General features: G+C 43.9%; 2 protein-coding genes and 2 long non-coding RNA genes across 5 annotated transcripts; 3 read left to right on the top strand and 1 right to left on the bottom strand.

Moving 5' to 3' along the window:
• The first annotated feature begins 389 nt into the window (after nucleotides 1-389).
• On the top strand, nucleotides 390-1,934 carry LOC115381372 (tripartite motif-containing protein 16-like protein). The gene has a single exon (XM_030082703.1). The coding sequence runs from the start codon at nucleotides 390-392 to the stop codon at nucleotides 1,779-1,781; it is 1,392 nt and encodes a 463-aa protein (XP_029938563.1). The 3' UTR covers nucleotides 1,782-1,934.
• An 806-nt stretch (nucleotides 1,935-2,740) lies between these two features.
• On the top strand, nucleotides 2,741-9,967 carry LOC115381580 (tripartite motif-containing protein 16-like). 2 transcript variants are annotated; one of them, XM_030083068.1, is made up of 3 exons: nucleotides 2,741-2,795; nucleotides 5,621-5,656; nucleotides 8,541-9,967. In XM_030083068.1, exon 3 carries the CDS (start codon nucleotides 8,594-8,596, stop codon nucleotides 9,431-9,433), a length of 840 nt encoding a protein of 279 aa, XP_029938928.1. In that variant the 5' UTR covers nucleotides 2,741-2,795; nucleotides 5,621-5,656; nucleotides 8,541-8,593; the 3' UTR covers nucleotides 9,434-9,967. The 2 variants fall into 2 exon arrangements, with proteins under 2 accessions (XP_029938928.1, XP_029938937.1); XM_030083077.1 differs by lacking the exon at nucleotides 5,621-5,656 and having other exon boundaries at nucleotides 2,764-2,795.
• A 984-nt stretch (nucleotides 9,968-10,951) lies between these two features.
• LOC115381852 (uncharacterized) lies at nucleotides 10,952-11,585 on the top strand. Its single transcript, XR_003930472.1, has 3 exons — nucleotides 10,952-11,045; nucleotides 11,121-11,189; nucleotides 11,267-11,585. It is a non-coding gene; the product is annotated as an uncharacterized LOC115381852 (long non-coding RNA).
• Nucleotides 11,586-12,428: 843 nt separating this feature from the next.
• Nucleotides 12,429-13,295, bottom strand: LOC115381896 (uncharacterized). Its single transcript, XR_003930480.1, has 3 exons — nucleotides 13,268-13,295; nucleotides 13,123-13,186; nucleotides 12,429-12,806 (listed from the first exon to the last, which is right to left on the bottom strand). It is a non-coding gene; the product is annotated as an uncharacterized LOC115381896 (long non-coding RNA).
• Between the last annotated feature and the right edge of the window lie 3,584 nt (nucleotides 13,296-16,879).

Below are 16,879 nucleotides of genomic sequence, written 5' to 3'. Positions count from 1 at the left end.
GTCGATTGACCTGTCTCCAAGGACAAAACACAAAGACAAGAACAAAGGAGTCCACCGATCCACATCGGCAGAAGTGGAAATCAGAGGAATTGGATCAGAAGAGGACTGGTTAGAGCTGAAAGACTTCACAAATCCTTTTTCTGCTTCACATGAAAGAGCTGAGCTGTGCTTGTCTCTTGTGAGCAATGCCTGAATTTTATAGTTTAATGGAGGTTGAAAGATGTTATTATATAACGGCTTATCAACATGATTGCAGCCAAAGTTCAACCTGATCCTATCAGAGCAAAGGACCAAGTAAATAAGGTGTGGTTGGTGTGAGTTGTGAGGTTTAACAACTGCTGATCAGGAAGAGAATCTCTTCAAACACTGGCTGTTGTTGAGAGGAGAAAATGGCTCAGAGAGGATCTCAGCTGGATCCACTAAAGTTCTTTTGTTCCATCTGTCTGGATCTCCTGAAGGATCCGGTGGCGGTTCCCTGTGGACACAGCTACTGCAGCAACTGTATTAAAAGCCACTGGGACGAAGAGAAGAACAAGGGAATCTACAGCTGCCCTCAGTGCAGGGAGGAGTTCAGACAGAGGCCAAATCTGAAGAAGAACATCCTGTTAGCAGAGTTAGTGGAGGATCTGAAGAAGACTGGACCCCAAGATGCAGCAGCAGAGAGGAGGCAGAGGCAGATGAAACTGGAGAGAAGTCAACTAAACATCAAGAAGAGAATCCAGGAGCGACAGAAAGAGGTGAAGCTGCTTCAGCAGCAGGTGGAGGCCATCAATGTCTCTGCTGATGAAGCAGTGGAGAACAGCGAGGAGAGCTTCACCCAGATGATCCGTCTCATCCAGAAAAGAAGCCTGGAGGTGAAACAGCATCTCAGATCCCATCAGCAAAAAGTAGTGAGTGAACTCAAAGAGCTTGAGGAGAAGCTGGAGCAGGAGATCAGTGAGCTGAAGAGGAAAGACGTCCAGCTGGAGCAGCTGGCTCACACAGAGGACCACACCCAGTTTCTGCTCAGCTACCCCTCAGTGTCAGCACTCAGTGAGCCCACACACTCCTCCAGCATCCAGACTGCTCCTCTCAGATACTTTGAGGATGTGGCAGCAGCTGTGTCAGAGAGCAGGGAGAAACTCCAGGACATCCTGAGAGACACAGGGACAAACATCTCACTGAGAGCTGCTGAAGAGGAGCTGCTACTGCTACAACCACAGCAACCACCAAAACCACAGCCAGAGAGCAGAGCAGACTTCCTACAGTACTCACAGCAGATCACGCTGGATCCAACGTCCGCAAACAGAAGGCTGTTATTATCTGATGGAAACAGAAAAGTAACTGTTAGATGGAAAAACCAACCTTATTCTGACCATCCAGACAGATTTACTGGATACTTTCAGGTTCTGAGCAGAGAGAGTCTGACTGGACGATGTTACTGGGAGGTGGAGTGGAGAGGAAGAAGAGGAGTTTATGTAGCCGTCACCTACAAGAACATCAGCAGAGCTGGAAAGGGAAAGGAATCTCTTATTGGATTTAATGACAATTCTTGGGCTTTATGTTGTGACACAAACAGTTTCATATTTCGGCACGACAACACACCTACTCCTGTTTCAGGTCCTCAGTCCTCCAGAGTGGGAGTGTACCTGGATCACACAGCAGGGATTCTGTCTTTCTACAGCATCTCTGAAACCATGACTCTCCTCCACAGAGTCCAGGCCACCTTCACTCAGCCGCTACACGCTGGAGTTACATTTTTTTTTGAAGGAGCCTTTGCAGAGTTCGTGAACCCTCACTAGAGGACTCTACCTGGTCTTCTTGTGTAGTTTTCTGAAGGAGCCTCCACATTTTCTGAGCTGAGGAGTTGATGAGATCTAACAGGAAGAAGATTTGAAACCAACACACCAGCGACTTTCTACATGGACTAAAGTATGTGAGACGAGTGTGGAAAGAAAGAAACAAGCTGAGTTAGTGAGACAGAGAAAAGTTTCCTGCTGTGATGCTTCAGTCATTAAAGCTGCTGGATGTCTGGGCTCCTCGTCCTCCTCGTCAATGAACCAGGTTAATGTATAATATGGACACGAATCAGTAGTGATGGCGAGATGAAGCTTCATGAACCACTGTCTTAATTTTCTGAAGCCACTAGATGGTGCTATCCATTCAAGAAATGTTTGAAAGCACACTTCATTGCCAGTACTTCAGCCTCAATCTTTCAACCAAGAGTGCCATCGGGAGGCTTCAGAAAACAAAAACAGTGGTTCATGAGGCTTCATCTTGCCATCACTACTAATCAGCAGATCATCAGTGAATCAAACCTTTGTAAACATTGATTTTTATGGAAATTTAACTGTTTAATCACTTTAAAGACTGTTTTACCAGGTCGTTTTTAAGAATTTGGGTCATTGAGAAAAGTGACTTAACAATAATGATGATGTTTTTAAATCCTGTGATCTTTTCTCTTTCTGTGTGATGCTGAGACTGTTTCTAATTCATGAACTTAAAACAGTCAATCTGCTCAAACTACAGAAATCCAGCTGGTGGCGTCACTGCCACTGAAATTCCTGTCAATGAAGAGTGTGTGATGTAAAAAGACAATAAAATGAATCTCTGGGATCATGGTGACCGTGTCAGTCCTCAGTCTCCTTGTTGTACTGGTTATGAATGCCACAGGAGAATTGTGGGAAGGTTTGAGTTGAAGAGAGTTCAGTGGGAGGGCCAAGCTGAAACACCTGGTCAGGTGAAGTGACAGGACAGCATTCACACATGAGGAGCATCGAGGCAGCCACATCCCACTGATCAGCATCAACACTCAGGTGAGAGCCTCTGATGCACACACTCTGTCGTCTTCATGGAAAAAAAAAATCGATTTCTTCTCACAAACTATTGATTATGATGAGGGGTAGGGAAAAATAATCAAGTCACATCAGTGTCAGGATCTTTTGTTTGGTGATTTTAAAATAGTTTTTTTGTTCAAAAATACAATTAAAAATGCTGTTTTTTTTTGTTGTTGTTGACAACAACTAGAAAAAAGCAAACCAAACCAAGAAGCACTAAAATCAAAGAATCACAATTTAAATTTAACCGACACCAAAAAAATAAATAAATAAATAAATAAATAAAGAAATGAATAAATAAATAGATAAAAAAAAGTCGAATCGAGAAAGAAGCATATTGCGCCAGCCCTAATTATGTTAGGGATCCTCAAAAGAAGGGAACAAAACTAGCAGGTTCTACGAGTTATGAAACACATCAGGGCCACTCAAGAAGGACATTCAGTTTGCTGCCTGAGACTTTCACCATGTGCACCTGATTCACTCTGCCTGCCTGTTTTAAATCACTGCATTTTCATTTTGGTCACATTCAATAGAAAAGACATGATTAATGTAAATGCAATGGGCTCATTTCTTAAAGTAAATATTTTCAACTGTATCAATGCAAAAAGCTCAAGTTCATTTTTACTGTTTACTCTGAGAATTTATTCCATATTAAAGTAAAATTGGTCCTGTGACTGAAAAATCATTGAAAGTTAAATTGAATCATGAATCAAATGAAATTGATCTGGGAAATCTGAATCGATAGCCAGGTCTAGTTACAGAGTTACGTTTCCAATTGCATTTACAGCATACAATTGAGAATCTCTTTCATTACTAACGGTGATACGCTGCTCCAACATACATCTCAAGTTCGTCTTAATAGCAAAAATAGTGTAATAATCACCTTCAAATTTAAATTTTCAGGTTTTTCTTTATGCAATGTCTACATGTTTGATCAATTACAGCAGAAAATTCCAACAAGCTCAACATGAAGCCAATTTTAATGATACTTCCTTATGCAAAATACTGTGAAATTTAAAAGAAGTGCTAGTTTATTAGTTCATCCATTCTTGGCCCACAGGTTAGTGGGTTTGACTTTTATCGTTACGTGTTACAGTAACTCGTCCCATTTCACTGGAGCAACATTTTTTAAATTGTTTTGATATTGACTTGAACTCATTAAATCTGTCATGAATGTAATAGCAAGTGTTGAAAACTGCTGTTACATAACCGCCTCTCAAAAGGAATCAATTCTCAGTCGTTACATAACTGCATCAGACATTCCAGTAAAGACTCTTCAACAACTTCCTGGTGTGTGAAAACTCCTTTCAGTCAAGTTTGTTTTCTTACATCTTGCACAGTTTGGGTCAAAATCACATCAATGTGAGCAGAGATGACTGTTGTAAAACCTAAAAAGTACACTCTCTCTGCTCTTTAAAAAACATTTCCAAATGAATGATGCTGCAGGGAATTTATAAATTCAAATGGACTTTGATTGACTCTGCTGCATTTGATACTGTTGCTCATAATATTCTGCTTCACCACATGAAACACTAGCTGAGCATCTCTGGAAAACAATGAACTGATTTAAATCCAAATAAAAGATTCTTTGTGTCAGCCATTAATTTCATGTCTGTTCTGAACCCTACATGTGGAGTTCCTCAAGGTTCCATCCCTGACTCACTATCATTTCATGTGTTTATGCTTTTATTAGCTTCTATGCTGATGACACAGATGTTGACATCCAATTTTAACTAGGAAATAAATGATGATTTGGTTCTCCAAAAGCAGCTTCTGCATTTTTGGCTTTGAGTGAAAACCCGTCATTCTTTTCATTTTTGTTTCAGGAAATTTTGGCAAGCTGTTTGCACAGAAATGGCAAACACACCTAAAACAATATTTTCTTTGTGAGTCAAATACTGAACAGTCTTGGGCCCTGGATCGAGCCTTGTGGAACTCAAACTAGACGAGAGTCAAATAAAAAATTACTGGAACTCTCTGTATTTGTGTGATATTTTTTAGTTTTTAGTATATGGAAGAAGTTCCTAATTTCAACATTTGACAGTCAGCAGGTGATTGTGCGTGTTGAGGCCACTCCCTGTCATGGTTTGGCATGAGGAAGTTCCACAGCTTTTGTCTTTGATCGTGCGCAGAATGTCATTGTGACTCAGCATCACTAAAGTTTTATCAAATTACCATCAATAGACTTCCCCTTTGACTTACTGACACCTTAACAAGAATGGTCACAGCAGTGCCCTGTTGTTTCACTTTAGTACCATAATGGGTGAAATTCAATCACAGAAGTGCAGTAAATCAAACAAACTCAACCGAACTCTGGTGCTTCTCCCTTTTCTAAACTGATACTGTAAAAGTCTTTATACTGAGAGAAATGAGGAAAGATTACTGCTTCCAGGAACAATTAAATCGATTTCTGGATTAACTGCTTCTCCTTCTGTCAAAGTTCCAGACTGCAGCTGGATCAAGGTCCACGTTTGAGCTCAGAGCCAATAAAAACACTGACTTGTTTGGACAATAACAATGTTAGTATAACTGATAATGATTATCAAATTAAAAGCCTTATTTATTCAATATCATTAGATTTTAAAACAGGTTGTTTGAACTGTTGAGACTGAATTTAAAATGAAATAAGGATGCTTGAAACCTCTAAGTCTCAGAACAGGTACTTTTATTTAATTGAAGATGATCTGACAGCAAAGAAGGTCTATACTAATAATAAAATCAAAATACAGGATGCCCCACACCCCCGCCCTGCGAGAATTGATTCATTTCTCTATTCATTTTCTATGCCGTTGTTTCCTTTTCAGGTCGCGGGTGGCTGGAGCCGATCCCAGCTACTGCAGGTGAGGGCGGGGTACACCCTGGACAGGTCGCCAGTCTGTCGCAGGGCTGACATATTTACAGACAAACAACCATTCACACCTCGGGGCAATTCAGGGTGACAAATTAACCTGACATGCATGTTTTTGGACCGTGGGAGGAAGCCGGAGAACCCGGGGGGAACCCACTCCACACGGAAAGGCCCCGAGCCCCGGCCAGTATTTGAACTTGCTGTGAGGCAAGAGCGCTAACCACTGTGCCACCGTGCGGCCCAACCTGCGAGAATTGATTTCAGTCAAAACCCCAGGTAAAATGGTGCTGATCGGTTGCATTCAAGGGATTTCATTCCCTGTGTTTGCCCAGTTTGGGAGGGGTGTTTTCCTCCACCTCTTTCTTGGATTTTACGACCAGGGCAGACAAATACCAAACCTCCTTCCCAGTTCACTGTGGCACTGATAATGGCTTGTCTTATCATGACAGGCCGTTCCACAAGTTGAGATGATTATACGTCTTCCTCCCTTGAGGCACTTAGGCAACAATAAATGTAGTGTCTGTTAATCCTCTGACCAGATCTTCTCCAAGGCTGTGGTTTAACATAATTTATAGCTCACTCAAAGGTTAAACTAAAGTGACCTTTCAAACATGCAGTTACAAAGTACAAAAACAGAGTGATGAAATCACAGCTCAGTCATACAAATGGAACAGAAACACAAGTGGAACACAAATATACAACAATGCCCTCTCTTGATTCCAGTTAAACTGGGATCACTGCATTCACGCGTTTTTACAGCAGAATGATGTCTGCCTCACGTCATGGACTGGGGGATAGAGGGGTAACCAACACGGAGCAGAATGTGATAGGAGGCATCAGCAGTGTGGGCCAGGGTGGAAAACTGTGGATCAGTTTCCTCGACCACCATTTGGCAGGGAATGGGTGCATGTTTGTTTGTTTGTTTGTTTGTTTGTTTATTTCGGTTTATTTGAGCATTTGAACATTTATTTAAACCAACTCGTACAGTCTAAAACAAATAAGATACAAAAAGTAGAAAACAAGAAAAGAAAACAAGAAAATAAGTCAAATAACTCAAAAGTCATGCTTGTCAGTAACAGATGCATTCATTCTGGTAATGAGAGACCGAAGCAAAGGAATGCAACAACAACCACAGTTGATGACAGGGGCTAGAAACACTGCAACAAATGTGAAGATTGTCAAAAGAACCCTTTGAACTTTCCAAACCATCAATCAGACAAATCCATCAACCAAGAATTCCCCACACCTTTTGAAATCTAACGTATGGTAGAAGTTTAGCATAATGACTGGTGAAGCTGGCTGATTTGCATTCGGGACCCCAATCAGAACCTGTGTATGCCACCACGTCTTCCCAGTAATAGGGGGCAACAACTAAATAATACTTTAAATCATCACTTCGGGGACAGTGGAAGAGGAGGTATAAGTCTATAAAAACGTGACACGTCTATTTCCGGGCTGCATGATGTAGGCCCTGGAGTGATCAGGAGCACAGCGAACATTGAGAGCGATGAAGCTGAGGTCTGTAGGGATGCTTCTTCTCCTCCTGCCGGGATGGGCTCGATCCAAAGCTCGAGCTGTCAGTCCAGAACCTTGCATCATGAGGTTGTCGTGAGCTGCTGGGACAAAACGTTTCACCCATGACACTTCCAATGTCCACATTAGGAGGGGAACGGACGCTGCTAGCCGCAGAAGGCCGCAGCAGAGGGCACCTCTTGGGCTCCATCTCAACGCCGTCTTTTTCTTCTTCGTCGGGGGGAATCGGTCTTGCACCATGTTATCCCATTTCCGGTGATTTCAGACGGTTCCAGGGGCCTTGGTTCCTCCGGATCCGGCGCTGGGCTGCCCTGGGACTCGTGGGACCACGTCGATTTCTTCCCCATCAACTGTATGGCGTGGGATGTCCTTCATCACCTTGAATGGGCCCGTCCATCTCAGCTCCGCCCACTTCGTTTTATTTACTTATTTAACTGAAATGACACATTTTTCAAATGCTTCAAATTGTCAAAACATGAGGCCTGTGGGCCAAAACTGGCCGAAGAGGCTCCAATCTGGTCAAACCCTCAAGAACGTTGTAAAAATTGCAAAGAAAATTTGATCTTCTTAGCAAATTTGTGGGGCGACAGTAGCTCAGTTGGTAGAGCGGGTTGTCTTATAACCGGAAGGTTGGTGGTTCGATCCCCGCTTCCATAGGCGTGAAACTGGCATTGTGTCCTTGGGCAAGACACTTCACCCACCTTGCCTAGTGTGGAAGTTGTGAGAGTGAATGATTGGTGGTGGTCGGAGGGGCCGATGGCGCAGATTGGCAGCCTCGCTTCCGTCAGTCTGCCCTATACAAGTGTAGTCCATTTACCATTTACCAAATTTCTTCAGTGTAGACCTGAGCTGAGATATTGGTGATGCTGCCATGAAAGACAGCTAACCAGCATTACCCCCCAAGTTATCCTGAGTGAGTTTGTATAAACATTCAGAATGCTACAGCTTCATGTTGAAATTGTAGCTGGTAATTTTAGTTTTGTGAAAATAGACAGTTGAATCATCTGCATAAAGTAAAATGTGAAGGTTTGAATTTCTTGTTGCTTAAATGTTTATTCAGCCTCTGAATTGAGGATCAAATGTGCAGGAAAATAAGGAAAAGCAAGGAAGCTGTTTGTGGTGTGGTGTTTTTCTTGAACACAGTTGGCATTATTTCAGGTTTTATATTTTTTCTATCTCTAAGATCAGTTTCTTAGGGTTAGGGTTGTCTGATAGGACTCATGATTCAGAGAGCAAACAGCCACGAGAGGGCGACTGATCATCACACTACATAACTGATGATTCAATGTTTTCTCAGTCAACATTATGAAAAGTAACAGTAAGGTCTTCTTTGTTTCAAACAGAATTTTGAAGCTGTGCTCTGAAGCTGACAGTAGCAGCTCACCAGATCACCTGCATGATGGACCAAAGCCGAGGCCGTGAAACAGTCCCAGCTGCAGCGGAAAGGAGCCAGAAGCAGAAGAAGCTGAAGGCGAATCGACTAAACATCCAGCAGAGTATCCAGCAGCGGGAGAACGATGTGAAGCTGCTTCAGCAGCAGATGCAGAAACTGCAGCTGGAGATCACCGAGCTGAAGAGGAAAGACGTCCAGCTGGAGCAGCTGGAAGACAAGAAGGACCACAACCGGTTTCCACCAAGAGGCACCGGAGAGAAGCCTTCAGAGCCACAGACCAGAGCAGAATTCTTAAAATATTCACAGCAGATCACTCTGGATCCAAACTCGGCACACAGACGTCTGTTACTCTCCAAGGAGAACAGGAAGGTGGCCATCAAGCGTCAGGACGACGCTTTCGTTCCTCATCCCGACAGGTTCACCTACTGGTACCAGGTCCTGGGCAGACAGAGTCTGACTGGACGCAGTTACTGGGAGGTGGAGCGGAGAGGGGGAGGAGTTTTCATTGCAGTCACATACAAGAACATCAGCAGAGCAGGGAGTGAAAACGAATGCATTTTGGGGTTTAATGACAAATCCTGGGCTTTGAAATGTGACAACAACTCTTACATGTTTTGGTACAACAAGCAGTGCAGACCCGTCTCAGGTCCTCAGTCCTCCAGAGTGGGAGTGTACCTGGATCACAAGGCAGGTATTCTGTCCTTCTACAGCGTGTCTGAAACCATGACTCTCCTCCACAGAGTCCAGACCACCTTCACCCAGCCGCTACACGCTGGACTGTGGCTCCTCGGCTCTTCTGGAGTCTCTGCTGAGTTTAATGAACCCAGTTCAGAGAACTTCTAATCCTGATTGAAATCCTGCCCGTGTCATTTTCTCATGTAGTTCAGACTACAGAGGGAAACATAAGAAATCATGGGAGGTCTGACCTGCAGAGGCAACAAAGAGGAGCATTAAAACTTCTGTCAATGAGATTCTGGGGTCACGAAGAGATAATCAGGGGTCTTATAACACATGTTGGAGCATCCCATGCTTGACACCGATTCAGAGTTGTGTAATTGAGAATCTGAGAATCTGCTTAATATGTATTATATTTAAATTCAATGGATGACTGGGGACCTCTTGAGGAATTCACTTTCTTTTTGGCATCTCTATATACTAAAGAACAACTGATTTGAAATATGGGAAGTTGTAACCAGTATTTTCACTATTTTCTGATTTATTTAGTTTTATAACACTCTACTTACACTGTATGTGAATCATCATTTAATTGTTTTCATTGTGTGTGGGTAATGTTTGCTTAATCTGTTTGAACTGGAATATCTCATTAAGTTTGAGCTGTTCAGTGTGAGGCAAAGACAATAAAAGCTGAATGTGGAATTAAGACTGAAAGGTTTATTTGGATTAAAAAGCAGGAATGTTTGGTTACATAAACAAGGATTTTCCAGGATTTCTGTCACACTCACACACATTTTCCCTACTGACTTGAAAGTGAACAAAGACCAGCCGGACGGGTTCAAAGTGTTTTTTTGGTTTTTTTTCACTCAACGCGTCACAGTCTGAATCGGTCGTGGCGCCGCCTGCTGACGCCTGAAATGACAGCACAACAAGACACATTATAAAGTGCAAAAAATGTAGGAATAAAAGACCACTGAATGCTGATGGATGTTTGTCAGATACTCAAATAACTTTTCACTTATGATCAAGATTTCCATCTTCTCATGTGTCTTAATAGAATGTTGAAATAAGCAGACGACCTGGAATAGATGAGCTATAATACTGCATCTAGATTTCATCACCTTAAAGAACAGCAAACTACAGTTCAGTTAACATCACAGATTTGAGGAAATGAACAGATGGCGAGGTTCTCTTGGATGGACTGCCGGAATTACTGTGACCACTTCGGAACAGATGTGGTTAAGACAATAAAAAAAAAATCTAACTTAGGTAAAAAAAAAAGCTTAATTTCTTCAAAATGTAAGTTAATTTCATGAACAGCTGCTAATTCCATTATCAGAGATGTGAAAAAAGTCACAGCAACATTTTCATGGTGATTACTTTTGAGTTATTTTGAAAGTTGTGGCATCATAATAATGAGGGGGTCAAAAATGATGTCAAAAGTGGAGCATTTTAAAAGTTTCTTAGGTCTCTCAGGTGTACTGCTCATTAACTGAAAGGTAGAGTGGTAATGGAAAAAGACAAGACGAAACGAAGTGTAGCAGGAGGAGGCCCTCTCCTGGCTTGTAATAATTAACCAATCCCGCCAGGGGGAGCTGTGTATAAAAGAGGGCCATTCTCACTGGTGCAGCCTCTGCTGCTGGTTCCAGAGTAGACCCCGCCCCTGGGCTTCCTCACTTCCTGGAGTGAGCTGTGTGAGCCGTGCGAGCTGTGTTTGCCTGCTGGGCTGCGTCTGGGATCATTTCCCCCTGAATCTGGGTGTCAACTTGCTGCTAGAGGAGTGAGTATAGCTGTCCTCCTGGAAGCGCACCCCACATTCATGATCAGCTGGCAGTAATCAGCAGTTTGTGTTTAGGTGGCTGTTGTGAAGCCACAGACTCCCCACCCCTCCTACTGGGTGGTCAGTTTGGATGCTTTTGGCCAGGTATGCAGTTCAAATACCCCCATAGGTGCATGAAGGTATGTGCAGAGGTATGACTGCCCCTTTCTATTACATATTAGGAGTGGCCAGTTAAGCTGCGTGGAACCTACCAGCTGTTTTGTCCTTCCGGGTTGCTGCCACGACCAGCGTTGGCACACGTAATCACGCCTGGTCTGCCTCTGCTCCGTGGAGTCGGCCGCCTGCACTCCAATCTACTGGCTGACCTCCTGAACAGAGCTTGAACGCTCGTGGAACGCCAGGCGGAAGACGGAAGCCATCTTTTTGGTTTATTTTTTCTTTCTGCTTTAATTAATTTTGTTGAAGACCAGTGTTGGTGTATTTTGTTGTGCTGTTGGTTCTTTAATTGTTTTCATTATTTTGGTTATTTTTCATTTATTTTTGTTTTGTTTGGCGCTGGCGTTTCAGGTTTGCATTTATTTATTTTACTTGTGAGTTGTGGCTGCCCTTCCCCTTGCGTTTATTTAGTTATTTTCTTTTTTTTGAATGCATGAATGTAAGGGAAAAACCCTTTTTTTAAACTCCCCTTGTCTTTTTCCCTCCCTTTCAGAAGCTGAGCACGACGGTGGCGGCATCGGTGTCCCTGGGTGGTGGGTCTCCCTCCCGTGTGATGTGCTGCGCACCCCTTTTTGTTTGAGTGTGTTCACCTTTATTTTCAGCGAGTGAGAGTGTCCACGTGTGTCTGGGGTGATCCTTCCGAGGCCTTCATTCCCTCTTCTACCCGTGTCCCACCGGTAAGCCTCAGCTCCTGTTTGGGCTCCCCCTCTTCCCCGTCTTTTAAAGAGAGTGAATGTGTTTTTGAAGTGTACTATTTAATAAAGATTTTCTGTTAGCCAGAACCCACGTCTCCTGCTTCTTAAGCCTCGAACCTGAGTGTCCTCACTTTTAGTTATTTCCTTGGGTGCAACTCCCAAGGTGGCGTTGTCTGGCTTCCATTAATCTGACTCATCTCGCCACAAACTGTAGAGAAGGGGAAACGCAAATGTAACGGGCGCGTTGTTAATGCACGCCATTAGAAAGAATAAGAGAAAATAAATTTGGGCAGTTCAGAAGACTGGGCACGTCTACAGGAGCTGGTGGTGTGTAATTAAAAGCAGAGACTGTAATTCCAGGTTGGTGGAATCCACACCGTGTATTGAAATGACACAAGTGAACAAATTATACAAAAGAAATATCCCAAAAACACAAAATAATTAACAAAGAAAATATTTACAATACTGCAGCAGTTGACCGGTTGAAGTTTGAATAAAGCGCTTGATCACTGTTCAGGGTTGTTCATTGACAACAACACAAAGCCCTCAAAATAAGCCGTCCGGGTAAATAAATTAACCCCTGGTGATTACATACACAGTCAAAAACCGATGCCAACAACCCACGAGGGTTTAGTGAAAGTTCAATTGAAAATGTCCAGTTTATTATCCATGGGAAAGGGGAAGTGCGATCAGGTTGGGCAATCAGTGTAGTGAGGTGCATGGAGGGGAGGACAGGCTGCGAGCCTTCCTACCAGACCAGTAGGACAAAAGGCTGTTGATTGTAGCTGAGTCCAAGCTGTGGTTTCTTGGCTGCCATCAGGTCCACTCCAGTCCAGGATGGAAACCCAGCCTGTTTCAACAACGGGACCAGTAAATGTTTGGCTAGATGTTAGCTACCCTGAGCTCAGTTCATGTGTACACAAAACAAATAATCAATAAAGTAAATACATAAGGTGCTACATTCTTTACACTTACAATTGAGAAGCATCTCACAGTTCATGTGCATTCAACAGACCAACACACACTGAAATTAACAGATAAACACATCAGCTTGCCAACAAAAGCTTCACATAAGCAATCAATCATGTGTGTCAGGGCTGATGCTACCGCTAATGCTACAGAGCTACATTAGCCCAGCATAGTATTGAAGCATTCATTCAACTCACCAGTTCCTCACATTAACGGCACAAGATGGCAGCTAGGGACTCCCTGCAGGCCCGGCAGTGACTTCTACAAGTGTATAATGCAATACTCAGCGCACAGAGTTTGAAACAAAAGCACAGATGAATGATTGTAAAGCTTGAAACAAACCTGCTCACAGCTGTCGGCTGGCTTCCCCCCACACGTCTGAGTGGGGAAAACAGCTGAAGCATGAAAAGCAGGTCACTCTGAGACGCGATTGGCTCGCTCTGTCACGTGACCGGAATTGTGTGAGGTACGTCAACACGCAGCGTAAAGGTGCATTCAGGTGCACTCAGGACGGATGGAAAATAACTGTTTCCATGATTTTTAACCTGGGTTACACAAAGGTAGAGCGAGGAAATGTAAAGGTACAGAAGGGAAAACGCAGAGTGGCTAAACGCAAGGGTTGAGCGGGGAAACCCAAAGGTAGAGCGGAAAAACGCAAAGGTAGAGTTAGGAAATGAAAAGACAGACTGAGGAAACGCCAAGGTAGAGCAGAGAAACGTAAAAGGTAGAGTGGGGAGACGTAAAGGTATTGTTGAGTAATTCAATTCAGAAGTATTGAGTGATAACAGGTACTGCGGTATAGAGAAGCTCTAGGACAAACACATACTCTTTGTTGGGTAAGGCACAGCAACTGAGCGGTGATGCCCAGACAGCTCAGTCCAGCGTACCGTTCAGAGGAACACCACGTGTTGGAAGCTGCTCTGAAGGCACAGTGAAATATTTCAAGCATCGCTGGTACTGACAAAATTATCCCTCAGAAAATCCCAATGCCGTGTCTCTGGTGGCGTTCTGACAGAACAAACTCGATCCTTCCTTGACAAAACATTCAATTTTAATGCTCAACACACACACTCTAATAAAACACACAGCTGTGGTTCGTCCCACCTTCAGATGTTCGCTCCAGTAGCTTCGCCTCAACAGTCTCTTAAAGCTCGTGTCCGGAGTTTTGAAAGAGAGTTTTTTTTTTTTTTAATCCAATGTCTCGAGGTTCCGCCCTCCCTCTGCTTTCATGAGCGACCAAGCCACGCCCCTTCAATTGTGCACGCTATTATCTGTTGGGTGAAAATGAGAGCCTCCGAGTCCTACAGCATCCTCCATGTTTAGCTGTTTACGGTGGATGTTCAGCAGACAGTGGATATATCCGAGGTAAGCGGGGCGGCTGCTGCGGAGCTAACTCTCCCCTGCCTGGGCGCGTGCGCGTGCTCCATGGCTGCGCGCACACTTTGATTGACAACACGAGAATGTGGAAGCTCGAAATCTATTGGCTGACGCTGACGGCGCTTTTTCGGATAACATGGGGGTCTATGAGACGAAGGCGGGGCTCATAAATACATTTTTATATTGCTTTATGCTAATATTATATTGCAGTGGCGGACCGTGCATTTCACCCTAAGGCCTTCAGAACAGATCCGCCTGAACCAATACACCTCTCAATAACTATTTTGTCTACAAAAAAAAAAATCTTATTATGCAGATATGCACATAAAGAGCTGCTGCACAGCAGATAGATACTTGTGCAGCCAGAATAAATGCCTTTGCTGAAGCGCACAAGTCTCCTACTAGATCTGTGCACATACAATGAGCATCATCAACTTAATAAAACAGCAATATTATTTAGGAAAAGAGGAACATTATACTCACCAAAATCCTGATTATTTGAAAACAAAATACATCCTCCTTTCCTTCCTCAAAAAGAGTTAAACTGCTCTGTCATATAGATTATCCGTGCGTTTCAGTTCCAAAAAGCCAGGGCTGAAAGTCCAGCTTGCCCTGTGGTATTTCTGGCATAAGTTTTATTTCTCTTCAGGTCTTCTTCTTCTTCTTCTTCTTTGGAATAATTGCGGTAGGCGACCAACAACTTAGGTGCATACCGCCCCCTACTGTATCTCTTGGTGAATGTAAATCAGAGGGTCTGGATACGCTGTTGCCAGAAGCTAGAAGGCGCTGAGTCGCCAACTCGAAATCTGATTGGTTGAAGCAGCTGTCTGTTTGACGCTTCACTTTACTTCACTGCGCCATCAGGAACGGATAGCGAAGGCCTCGGGCAGATTTCTTTGGCCCTAGCAACAGATGATGCCTGAAATCTGATTGGTTAAATGATTTAATATGAAAAAAACATGTCTGGAAGCAGCGCAACCACGGGAAAACTATGAAAGGAACTGGAACATACCGTTTGGAATCATTTATTAATTATTTATGGACAAAATATAATTTACATCAGTCTGTAATTCAGATAATTTTTAGGCCAGCAGAGAAGGCTTTGCAGGCCCTGACGGCCCACCACTGTTATATTGTAGTATTGAACCAGACTGACACATTTAAGCTCTGTTGAAAAATGATACACACGTTGGAAACGAACGGAAACTCCGGACACGATCTTTAATCAGTTAAACTCACCTTTCAGTCTTTGCGGTCTCTGGCACGTTTACTCAGTAATCTACAGCGGCCTACTAGGGCCATGAGAATTTCTCAAAATCTTCAAAAAGATCTTGATACATTGGGAAAAGTTGTGGAAAAAAACATTGAATCCACTGAGAATAAGGCAGAACTGGTTTGATTTGTCTGTCTTGACGCCTCTGTTTCGAGCTGAAAATGAAAACGATTCAAACTTTAATTTAGACCAAAGTCAGCAGATTTTCTGGTAAAATAATAAAGACAAATAACACTTCACTCAATTGCACTCCGATGGTTAACAAGAAGGTTGTTTCATTCCTTAAAAAAAAAACAACAACAGAAGGGTTAAAAAAACAAGCAACAAAACTCCGCCGTAGTGATCTGACTCGTGAATACAGAGCTAGTTTGGACCGTTTTCATTGGTTCAGGGCTGAAACCGATCTGCGAAAGACAGATTTCAATGGAATTAAAAAAAAAAAGAAAGTTCAGTAGAGGAGGAAAGTGCAGATGAAGGGAAATCGAGCACATGTCGTGTCTTTCAGGTTCCTCCAGTTATCAGTCATTGGAAAGGGTCTGAGCTGTTTGGACCGATGGAGGCGTCGCCGGGTCAAAGCCCCGCCCCCTGATGAGGATCCAGCATTTCTCCTTCAGCCCACGCCGAGCTGCTCTCCTCAGAGGAGCGAAATGTAGTTTTTGGGCACGATCCCTCGCTTCCCCGCCACGACTCCCACGATCCACTGCTCGTCCACCGACTCCACCTGCGTCACGATATCGCCGACCTGCAGGGGGAAACAGAACCGTTGAAATGAACGAAGATCCGGTGTGAGTCCAGAGATCAGTGTTTCAGAGGGTTGTGGAGAGAGAGAGAGGGAGAGAGAGAGAGAGAGAGAGAGAGAGAGAGAGAGAGAGAGAGAGACAGCCAATCACAGACCTTGAGAGTCAGCTCGTCTTGGTTCTCAGCTATGAAGTCGAACACGGCTCTGGCCGATCCTCCACCCGCCGGCGGTGGACGCAGGGAGGGCTGGGTGAAGGCCGCCGGGTAAAGCCCCTCCTTCCTGTCCACTCTGCCCCTCCTCCACTCGGTGTCGATGTGCTCCGTCACCCAGATCAGCGCCCCCTTCTGGAAGGACAGGTCCTCAGCCGTCTGACCGGGGAAGTCGAACAGCGCCTCGTCCCATTCCTCCTCCTCCTCCTCCTCCGCCGCCCGCGCCACGTCACTTCCTGGAGTAACCTGGCACTTTTGAGAGGAAAAAAATTGTCAACAGCATGACGGCAGCGAGGAGAGCTTCACCCAGATAATCCATCTCATCCAGAAAAGAAGCCTTGAGGTGAAACAGGAGC

Source organism: Salarias fasciatus, chromosome 3 (assembly GCF_902148845.1).
Source record: "Salarias fasciatus chromosome 3, fSalaFa1.1, whole genome shotgun sequence".
Classification (NCBI taxonomy): domain Eukaryota; kingdom Metazoa; phylum Chordata; class Actinopteri; order Blenniiformes; family Blenniidae; genus Salarias; species Salarias fasciatus.
This window is presented reverse-complemented; position numbering and strand designations above follow the sequence as displayed.

What these genes read in the sequence shown, in the direction of transcription:
- LOC115381372 (XM_030082703.1), top strand. Translation starts at nt 390, where the DNA reads ATGGCTCAGAGAGGATCTCAGCTGGATCCACTAAAGTTCTTTTGTTCC.
- LOC115381580 (XM_030083068.1), top strand. Translation starts at nt 8,594, where the DNA reads ATGATGGACCAAAGCCGAGGCCGTGAAACAGTCCCAGCTGCAGCGGAA.